Source organism: Rhinolophus sinicus, linkage group LG01 (genome assembly GCF_036562045.2).
Source record: "Rhinolophus sinicus isolate RSC01 linkage group LG01, ASM3656204v1, whole genome shotgun sequence".
Lineage (NCBI taxonomy): Eukaryota > Metazoa > Chordata > Mammalia > Chiroptera > Rhinolophidae > Rhinolophus > Rhinolophus sinicus.
This window is the reverse complement of record NC_133751.1, coordinates 193,080,895-193,091,824: the sequence shown is the minus strand read 5'-3', so window position 1 is coordinate 193,091,824 and position 10,930 is coordinate 193,080,895. Positions and strand designations below refer to the sequence as shown.

Below are 10,930 nucleotides of genomic sequence, written 5' to 3'. Positions count from 1 at the left end.
ACTTTGGGCTTCATTTGTTCTTGTTCTAGTTATTTTAGGTGTAAAGCTAGAGATTTTTCTTGTTTCTTGAGGTAGGCCTGCATTGCTATGATCTTCCCTCTTAGAATAGCTTTGGCTGCATCCCATACAGTTTGGTATGTTGCACTTCTGTTTTGTCTCTAGATATGGTTTGATTTCTCCTTTGATTTCTTTGATGACGTATTGGTTGTTCAGTGGCATATTGTTTTCTAGTTTCATACTATTGTGGTGGGAAAATAGGCTTGATATTATTTCAATCTTAAGATTTATAGACTTGTTTGGTGGTATAACGTGTAACCTATCCTGGAGAATGTTCCATGTGCACTTGAGAAAAATGTGTAGTCTGTTCCTTTTGGGTAGAATGTTTTGTATATATCCATTAAGAGCATATGGTCTAATGTGTCATTTAAAGATTTATGATTCCTTACTAATTTCAGTGATTCCTTATTAATTTTGTCTGAATGACCTATCTATTGATCTAAGTGGTGTGCTATTGTATTGGTGTCAATTTCTCCCTTTTGGTCTGCCAACATTTACTATATGTTTTTGGTGATCCTATGTTGGGTGCATATATAAATCTTACATCTTCTTGCTGGATTGATCCCTTTATCATTATGTAATGCCTCTCTCTTTTATTATAGTCTTACTTTTAAAGTCGATTTTGCCTGATATGAGAGTATAGCTACACCAGCTTCGTTTTTATTTCTATTTGCATGGAATATCTTTCTCCATCCCTTCACTTTCAGTCTCTGTGTGTCCTTATTTCTGAAGTGAGTTTCTTCTAGGCAGCAAGTCTTGGCTGTTTTTGGAGTTCCTCTCTGTTCCTTTCTTCTTTCTTTCTTCCTTTACATTTTCTTATGTGTATTTACTATATAGGCTTTTTTGCTTTGTGGTTGCCATGAGGTTCATGTATAACATCCTATGTATATAACAACCTATTTTAAGTTGAAAGCAACTTAAATTTGAACACATTCCAACACTATATTTTTACTCCCATTTCAGTTTAATGTCACACTTCACATAACTTATTTTATGTATCTTTTAACTAGTTATTGTAGTTTTATTTAGTTTTGTCTTTTGACCTTCATATTAGCTTTATAAGTGATTAATCCACTACCTATACCTTTTACAGTGAGATTTTTTACTTTTGTGCTTTCTTGTTATTAATTAGTGCCGTTTCTTTTCCACTTAAAAGATGTCCCTTTAACATTTTTTGTAAGGCCAACTTTTTTTTTTTAAGGCTGTAGTTTGTTTCTTTTGATTGCCGAGTAGTATTATAAACCAATTTATCTGATCTCCTGTTGAGAGGTATTTTGGCTGTTTCCAATGTTTTTATTATGAATACAGCTGCAATAAATATTTTTGTTGGACATATTATTTCATTAGTGGGGAGGATAGAATACCTAGGAGTGGAATTGCTGAGTCATAGGCAAATATGTTAATTTGTACAAAGTTCTGGTGTTAGATAGTAGTTGCAACATTTTACACCCAACCACCAGTCACTGTGAAAGCCTCACATGTTGCACAGTCTCTCCAACATTTGGTCTTGGCTGCCTTTTTAATTATTCTAGTGTAATTTCATTGTGGTTTTAATTCGCATATGCATCATGAAATAGTATTATCTTTTTAAAAGTCAAATTTACTTACATACAATAAAACACCCATCTTAAGTGTAGAATTTGATGAGTTTGGACAAAAATACAATCATATACCTACCACCACGAGGATAGAGTATTTCCAATGCATCTCTTTACAGTCAATCCCCTCCCTCATCTTATAGTCCCTGGCAATCACTGGTATACTTTGTTACTAGTTTATCTTTTCTATAATGTTATATAAATGAAATTATATAAAGTATGTAGTTGTTTCTGGCTTCTTTCACTTAGCATAACGCTCTTGAGATTCATCCATGTTGTTGCATGTACCAGTTTATTCCTTTTTTATACTTAAGTGGTCTTGAACAGATATATCACAATTTGTTTATTCATTCATTAGTTGTTGGATATTTATATTGTTTCCAAGTTTTTGCTGTTATGAATAAAGCTTCTGTGAACATTTGCATGCAGGAGTAAATTGCTGGGTCATATTTAAGAGTGTTTTTTTTATAAGAAATTGCTAAGCTGTTTTCCAATGTACCATTTTGCATTCCCACCAGTAATGTATGTGGCCCATTTACTCCCCATTTAGACATCTGGTATTTTCAGTTTTCTCTATTTGAGCTATTCTATTGTATGAATGGTGTCTCGTAGTTTTTCTTTTCCATTTTGTTTTTGTTTTGTGGTTGTTTTGCTTTTTAGTATGTTTTTCCCCTTCAAACCCTTGTGTTAAAGGCTGGCTTTCAATAAATCAGTGAGGGAGCAGCTCTGTTACATAGCAACCCTGACCCAGGAGCAGTACTTCTGAGTGGTTCAGCACCAGGCTCCCCAAGAAATGTACATTGTGTGACGTGGGGGGGGGGGGGGGGCCTTTCCAGCTATGCCGTTTCTCCGGAGGGGCTGTGCTCAGTGCTCAGTCCAGCACACTCCTGCACCACCTGGGCAGCAGGTAGCCACCTGCCTGCAGGGCCAGTGGGGTAGCAGCAAACCAAGGCTCAGCCACTCTGCCCTATCATTCTGCCTTCGTGGGATTTGGACTTAGAGGTTCAGTCATAATCTCACAGATGGTAGCTTCACCCACTGGCTCCTTAGCCAAGCATATACACCAAATGTCTGAATCTGTTTCATTATTGTTTTAATTGCCTGCAGCTTTCATTGTTCTAAAGTTGACAAAAGGTCAAATCCAATGGGCCTGAATCGATCCCTTGACATCAATGAGGGCACAAACCCTTATGGAGGACCTAGGAGGCAAAGGAGGGTGGTTTGAGAGGCTGGATCACACTCTCTAGTGGCAGGAAATGGAGCTCCCTCAGCCTCATCTCTCTGAAAACCATCAACGTTGCTAAGTCTCAAAGTAGTTGGGTGATTCAAACAGCAGACAGAGGTGAGCCTTACTCCTAAGGGACAAATGCAGAGGAAGCCAGGAGGGGAGGTCTCATGGCTGCCTTTGGTGACTACCTTATTTAGGTAACTGATCCAACTGATGGGGCAAGTGGAATGGACTGTGTACCCAATTTATCAACCTCCTTCACTGGTTGTATGGCTCGTGCTGTATGGCTCCAGAGGGCAATCAGGTGTGTTGTTTGGCTAGGGTGACAGGGAGGGACAATCACCCTCAACTAAATAGTTCGAAACTGTAAGAATGTACCTGTCATGACAACGGTGCCTTCTCACAGCTGTCGGGTCTGTTCTCTGGCTCCAGCTCTAGTTCAAGGTCTGTTTTCTGTACCAGACTCCTCCTCTTTCCAGCCACTGAGCACCCATTGTCCCCTTGCTCTGCCTTTCATGTCAAAACTTCTCTTGGGATAAGACAATAATCTCATTCAATTCACATACTTCTAATGCTTAATGTGCGTCCTTACCCAAGGGATACGCATTCTGTGAAATATTTAAGCAAAGAAATAAATCCCCAACAAAGAGTAAAACAGAATGAATAATGATGATAGAGTTTCTGTGTATCAGGGTGAAGGTAGGGGTGGCAAAGTATCTATCTAAACCCTGTTCTGGCCTTCTTCACCTGTAAAATGGCTCTATAGCTGCTTCACTTCCCTTTTACATTTCTTGCCTGCCTTTCCCTATCCAAAGAACAGGGTTTGGATAGCAAATGGAAAAAGGAGTAACCATGCACTATGAACCCTCTAAGTGCTTTCAGTACATTTTGCTTAATTTTCACCTCCCTTAAATGTAGGTATTATATTCGTATTAAAAAAAAAACCAAAAAAAACCAAGACTTAAAAAGTTAGATGACACGCCCAAGGTCACACAGCAGAGCTACAATTTGAACCCAAGATCAGCTTCCAAGGCCCACGCTCTTTTCCTATCAGAACACCACCTTTTCATTAGTATTTAGTTTCTGACCAATCCTGAGTGAATCTGAAGCAAACAGGAATAGTGCCCACCCTCCTTGCCCTCCACCCAAATCCTTACTGCAGCGCTCCAGAAATACTCTGTACTTCATTCCACAACTCAGGAGCACTCACTCCCCTTTCTCTAAACAGGGACTGGGTAAGCTATCATCTTAGGAAAACAACTGACATGTTCTGACAAACATTTATTCTATTACACCCCCAAATTTAAACTTTCAAAAAAACCCAAAAAAAACAAAACCCCAAAACCCTCATTACTTCCCCAAAATTCCTTATTCAGCTGAATAACCTATGCTGTGGTATTCATTGCTAAGTATGTATGCTGAATGCTTAATAAGTAAGATTTAATTTTTTCTCGGGCAAAAGGGAAATGATCCATAAGCCCCATTCCTTCGCCCACCCAGCATAACATCTATCAGATACTTAAAGGTGATGAAAATTTAAAAACACTTGGCTTCAAGGACTTCTCCTATTGGCCCTGAATGTGAAGTCCTTACCGCAGAGCAGCAGGAGCTGCCCCAGGACTCTGACACCATGCTTTTTTCACAACTGTCAACACGGCCTTCACACTGGCCGGCAGTCACCTACTGTGGCCTTAAACCCAGTCAGGGCTCTTAGTGATCTTTCCCTGGTTCCATGTGAACTCACCACAGAACTCCAGGAGCCACGTGACAGGGTAGAGCACCTTCCCAAAGCTCTGGGAGAATGAAGGCAGAGAGCCCTGGGGGAGAGCTTCCTTCCTGCCTGATGTGCAAAGGTGAAAACTTGGGTATGACAAGCAGGGACCAGTTGGTTTCCTGTTGGGCCCTGCTGCTGGCAACATGAAGTAAAGGGATTGCAGGGCTAGGGAGGGGGCAAGCAGCGACCGGCAAGTGTGGGGTTAAGGAGGAGCACTGTTCCAGTGAAAACAGCCTTTCTGATCCAAGCTCCCGCCTGGCTCCACCTTCCCCTGCGGAGAGAGACGCAGAACTTCTGGTTCAGGCGCCGTGTCCTTGGAGATCTCCATCTGTACAGTCCACTCGAACATTTATTGGACACTCACCATGTTACTGAGATTTAGGGAGGGAGGTAGATTCAGTTAAGAGTACCAGAGTTAGTCAGCAGTCTGACTAGGAGCCCATCCTACAATGGTGACAGCTCCTGAAACCCACCTGCCATGCCACCACTCTGCTTGCCCTAGCGACCTGTGAGCCAGACCCAGCTAATCAGAGACAGCAAAGGGGAGTAAGCAGAACATGAGCCTCCTCTGGGTAGTGGGGGAATCACAGCTCCTTCTACCGTCCCCCAGGACTGTGTCCTTTGATATATGGACACAGCCAAGAGCTATTGGGATTCTCTGGGCTCCTTCACTGGGGCTACACGACATTCACAAAGTTCACAGAATCTCTCACTCTCAGAAAGTCAAGAGCTGAAGAGGTAACATCCATAAGAGAGAAGTCTAGAAGGCTGACCACGTAGTGATGGGAGGTGAGAATAGGAAGACCTAGGCCTACTGGCAGGCTGGATGTATGAAAAGGTAAATAGTCTGGTGGTGAAGGCCCCGAGACGAGGTTGGCAGGACGTGGGTTCATCATGTCACAGCCTCTCCGTCTACCGAGATGTCTGAAAGTGGCTCTTCCGGAGAGACGGTGAGACCTGAGGAGACTGTGAGCTCCCCAATGACAAAGGACTTCGGCCCAAATACGTTCACTATGTTTCTCCTCTTGAACTATAATTCAATCACTGTACCAAGGCCTAAAATAAACCACACTTGGCTCTCTGAGGGTAGAAACCAAACCCTGCTTTATAAGGCTGAGTAGCCATCATTGGCTTCTCTGCTGAGATATGAGGTACCAGCCAGTGACTCTTCCTCACCTTCTCTCACCCCGTCCCCACCACCCCTCCAGCCATCCAGATACCCATCTCTGGAATTCAGCCACTTCAAAAAATACTCTGAGGAGGGCCAAGGTGGAGGGGGCCGGGGCTCAGGCTAGCTAGCCGGCCGGTTCCCATGAGGTAGCTAACAGCGGTGATCTGGGCAGCGGCTAGTGGAGAGGCCGGTCATGGGCTCACAGCAGCCAGGAGGGAGTCACTGGTTGATTGGGAGGTGGGGGAAGCAGACAGTGTCAAAGTCTGCCCAGAGTACTTGTGGGTGGAGAGGCTGGGCTCTTTGCTGGTGTCCTCACTGTCCTTTGAAGAAATGGGATTCCTGAGGAAAGAGGAAAGGTCAGCTTGAGTCTTCTTGGGCTTGGGTGTGGTCCCATCATTGGGGAGTGGCATTATTCCCTCAGAGGAGCTGTGTTTTCTAAAGGGAACAGGCGAGAAACAAATGGCTGAGACTGTGTAGCTGAGATTTTGACCCCTGATCTGCCTTCAGAGTCTGGACCAGCCATTGACAACATTACGGTGTTACAGGTCATAATTATATGGAGGTATAATCATTTATCTGAAGGCTTGAGAGCTTAAGTGTAAGTATGAATGTATGTAAGGCTAGGAGGGCTAAAGGTTTCCTACAGCGCGTGGGCAGAGCTGGAAGTGGCCACTTGTGCAGATGAGTCTGTGCTCAGCTCCGTTGCACTGGGCAAACCAAGAGCCACCAGGACGAGGGTATTATGGCTGCATATTCTGATACTGCCACCAACGCTCAGTTGGAGAATGCCGATCTTATCATGATCGAGGAAGACAGGAAGAAAGAAAACTCCCTAAACTCACGCCCAACACCTTTCCCTCGCCCAGGTAGCACTCACCCCAGCTTGCCAGTCTCTGATTTGGAGCAAGCACTGAGCGTCGTGTCACCCTTTGAGCCAGTCAGAAGTGACGTTGGGAGAGACCACTGAAAGCAAAGGCAGCGGTGAGGCCCAAAGGGCGAGGCAGAGATCAGGTGTGGCCAGGTCTTGGCATGCCCTCCCAGTTCTGCTTCTGAGTGACCCTGGGGCTTTCCCCTTTCCGACCCTTACGGCACGGGCCCAGATGAGAAAAAGTCTCGGTTCTCTCCCAATTCAGACAAAAACTGAGGCTACACAGCACTTTTCGATCTTTGAAAGAAAGGTACCCAGAGACAATTATACCCTTGAAAAGGAAGGGTGATTGAGACACAGAGGCAAGGCCCAGGGGAGAAATGAGAGGGTCTAGAGGTACACTCAACCCATGCAGCACTCTCCAGGCACAGAAGGCAGGCAGGGAGCCGTCCCCCTCGCCCTGATGGCACCACTCACCAGTGGAGCAGAATCAGAGATGGCTCCTGTGTGGAACCCTTTGTAGCACCAACTCCGAAGCAGATCTACTCCTACGACAAGATTAGCAGGGGTGGGACTTAAGAAGGTGGAATCAACTGGCCAATTCTTCTTGCCAGGGAGGCTCATTTCTGGGATTTAATCTCTCACTAGACATGGCCTCCTGTGGGCAGGGAGGACACATCACCTTTGAGCTTGTTGCCATGGTACTTCTGTTCCCATTGGGTGGTGAGAATGTTGAAATATCGTGGCTGCTCAAAAAAGCGGAGATAGCGAGAAGAAATTCGAGAAGGAAAAATTCGTTCAAATTGACCCCGGCGAGAAAACTCATCTTCCATCTCGACCAGAACCCGAACGTCATCTGGTGTCAGGACATCCAGCACTGACGCGTAGAAGTCCTACGACCCAAAGAAAGGGAGGAAAAGGGTGTGACAGAGAGTATAAGCCAGAGGAAGAGAATCAAGAAGATGGGGGACAGGGAGCAGAGCTCTGGGATCCTAGGGCCCCACGACTCTCAGGGGACCACCAAGGCAGCCTGGTGGGCCAGCTCTGGATTTCGTCTGTTCCCAAGTCTACTGAGCTTAGCTGGAGGATGGAGATACTCTTGTTTGGGGTGAGGGGAGCCACTGAGGTTCCCCAGTGTTAAGTGGTTTGTTGGATGGAGTCAAGATCAGAATCCAGCAACTCATACTTGGCAACAGCTTTGTGTCTGCCACTCTTCCATCTGGCTCCCTCACCTGCTCTGAAAAAGCCAAACCTTCCAGGAGCTCACTGTACCTCAGGGAAAGAAATGCAAAGAGACTACAGCTTTGAGAACAACGGTGGGTTAGTACAGCATTTTGCTAAGAGCAGTGGTTCTTGAACACATGATAAAGGCCATCAACTCTCTCCTGGAATAATGCACATGCCAACATACCTCTGCACATCAAGGGGACCGGGGTTAGGAAACCCTGCCTTAGACAGAAGAGAAACTGGTTGCCTCGGGGTTCCAAAAGTTTGAGCAGGGAAGCTTCCTGCTGGCACTAAAGGGGGGGTAATTTCCTACCTGATCAGGAGTTTTCTGGGACAGGTAATAGGCTTTCTTCATCTTCTGTGCAGTGAAGTGCTCTGGGGCCATTTGACATTTGTCTCTGGGGGAGATGGGCAGGCTAAGGCAGGGGGTGGAAAGGGAGAAAGGGCAAGGTCAGCAGCTTCACATCCTGAAGACATGTGGAGAGAGGGTCCAGCCCAGGAAGACACCCTTCTCAAGAAATGACAAAGAAATAGGGGCAGATGTTTGTTACTTGAGTCGATTAGACTGCAATGTATTCCATTCAAGCAGCCGGTCAGAAAGTCAAAGATCAAGTACCATGGAAGAACTAAAAGAGTACAAAGTGCCACTTCTAGGTTGTATTTCAATGATAAAAAAAAGACACTGAGATAATTGCTGTACACTTCAGTTTAGTTTAATTTCGTGAACACTTACTAAATACCTAGCTCGGCCCTACTGGCTGTGTGATCCTGGGCAAATGACTTGACCTACCTTCACCTCAGTCTCATCATCCACATTACTACAACTACTACTGAGAGACACAAAGATGGCCTCCAAGGAGCTCACAGGATGGCAGGTGTCAAATGACAACTACAGCACGGAGCCAAACATGAGTCTACAAGGTGTGGTAGGAAGAACAAGTTTGTTACCGGCAAATTAGGAATTGAATTCCAACTCTATACCACTTTGTAGATGAATGACCTTGGATGGGGTACTTAATTCCAGTCATTTTCAGCTTTCTCATTTGTCAACTGAGGATAGCAATACAAGTGTCATGGGGCTACTTTGGGGATAACTTATAGGTCTTTCCTTACACAAAGAAGGTACTAAATATTGGCTCCTTTCCCTCAAGAATAGTTCCGAGAGGTTTGGGGGTATGGAGGAGAGAGCCCACACTGAGCTGGCTTCATGAATATGTTGCCTTGAGCTAGGCTTCGAAGGATGGGTGAGGTCGCAACAGGGAGGTCTGGCTGAGAGGAATTTCTGGAGGAAGGAACCCCTGAGCAAAAAAGGGGACACTATGGGGAAACAGTAAGGGGCAACAAATGTTTCAGAGAGACTGGATTAACTGATCTTTAAGGAATCTTCCAACCTTGAGGTTCTATGAGCGATCCCGTTTATCAGAGCACGGAAACCAGAAGAGGAGTAAAGGGAAAGGCAACTGGGAAAAGGAGGCTGGGGCCTTGAACGTCCACGTGAGTGGAACGCTGATTCCGCAGGCCCTGTGGAGATTCCTGAGCAGGGGAGCAGTAGAATCAAACGTGCCTGTAGGGACGCTGACAGGGCAGTAGCGCATGAGTAACCGTAGGGCAGATGGCGCAGCAAGGGAGACCAAACAGGAGAGTGCCCAGCCACCATTCCTTCCGAGAGCCACGACGGGGCTGTGCATGCTGCCAGCCGGCTGCGGAAAAGCAAGGAGGCTGACCTGGTGGTGGAGCTGCTGGAGCTGCTGGAGCTGGAAACGATGTCCTCTGCGTTGGGCAGAACAAAGCCTGCCAGGTTCAGAAGGTCACGGATCATCTGGCCTTTGATGCTGATGTCCAGAGGAGAGTTGGAATGGAGGCTTTGGGGAAAGGATGCAGAGTGGTCAAAGCACATTCCAAAACTGTTTCTGGCCACACGTCCGTCAGAGCTAGCCCCATTTACTCCCTCGAATCTCTAGGATGAAAGGCCTCTGACATTCATTTCACGGGCACCATCGTGGGGTCGTCTTGCCCACAGACGTGAACACCCTTATTCAGGCGGTTCTTGCCTATGGCCTTCACTTGCTAGGGGAAGGCAAGCAGTGGGATCAACTTCAAAACAACAACTTCTAACAAGCCCTGTCTATCCTCAAAGAACCCTAAGATCATGGCAAAGAATGAGTAAATGAGCAAACGAGCAGATGATGAAGGGAAAACTCGAATTCTAGTGAAGGAAAGGTCTGCCCAAAGTAAGCAAGGCTCGAGTGGAAACAGGCTCATGAGGAGACAAGAAGCATTGTACTGCGAGTGCCGAGAACACCTCCGACCTCGGGGAGATGTTCACTTCCAGGACCCAGGGCTTGAGGTTCTCGTCCAGCATGATGTCGAAACCGAAGAGCTCATGGCAGCTGTAAGGTCGCCGCACGTACATCTTCAGCAGGCTGGTCACATATGGTTCTGACCTGGTCAGAGGCAGGAGGAAGTATTCAGCCCAGCTCTTCCCAGGGACTTTACCCAGAGCTGCCCCACCACTGGAATGCCCCGGAGATGGGAGAGCAGAGCAACCCAGAAAAAGCGCCTCTCAGGAGAGGCCCCTGATCTGGGGCCAGCTTCCGGGGATGAATTGCAGTAGAAGAGCAGAATTGTACTCTGTCCACACCTTCCTATTCCCTGTCCTCAGAAACTGAAACACAGCATGGTCAAAAAATCTGGAGCACAGCAGCATAAAGGCCCATGGTAGAAAGGGGGGTTCCCTGGTAGGCCCCCCACCAGGGTGGCAGTGTGACTCACGAGATGATGGTTTTGACAACCACATCCTTTATCTTCTCCCAGATGGCATCACTATTGACTCCCTTCTGGATCAGGTAGTTCCATAAAGCCTTCAGTGCCCTGCAGGAGGGGGAGGAGGGGCAGTATTGGGGGTTTTAGTCTATGAACTGAGTGATGAAGAGAAAGAAAGAAAAAGGGATAAGAAGCCCAAAGGTATTTTCTTTGTATCTCTTCTATGTTTTGAATTAAGAAAGAG

The 10,930-nt window shown here is 46.1% G+C and overlaps 1 protein-coding gene across 3 annotated transcripts in view; it reads right to left on the bottom strand.

The window, feature by feature from the left end:
• Positions 1–5,738: 5,738 nt before the first annotated feature.
• TTLL4 (tubulin tyrosine ligase like 4) overlaps positions 5,739–10,930 on the bottom strand; it is a 36,839-nt gene continuing 31,647 nt past the window's right edge. The window contains exons 13-20 of one of the 3 annotated variants that reach the window (XM_019741790.2): positions 10,696–10,794; positions 10,233–10,367; positions 9,648–9,785; positions 8,237–8,339; positions 7,379–7,589; positions 7,174–7,244; positions 6,706–6,791; positions 5,739–6,263 (exon numbers count right to left, since the gene is read on the bottom strand). In XM_019741790.2, the coding sequence (XP_019597349.2) occupies positions 6,020–6,263; positions 6,706–6,791; positions 7,174–7,244; positions 7,379–7,589; positions 8,237–8,339; positions 9,648–9,785; positions 10,233–10,367; positions 10,696–10,794 (1,087 nt within the window). In that variant the 3' untranslated portion in view covers positions 5,739–6,019. Of the gene's footprint in view, positions 6,264–6,705; positions 6,792–7,173; positions 7,245–7,378; positions 7,590–8,236; positions 8,340–9,647; positions 9,786–10,232; positions 10,368–10,695; positions 10,795–10,930 lie in introns of those variants that run through there. The other 2 variants (XM_019741791.2, XM_074313342.1) reach the window with 2 other exon arrangements.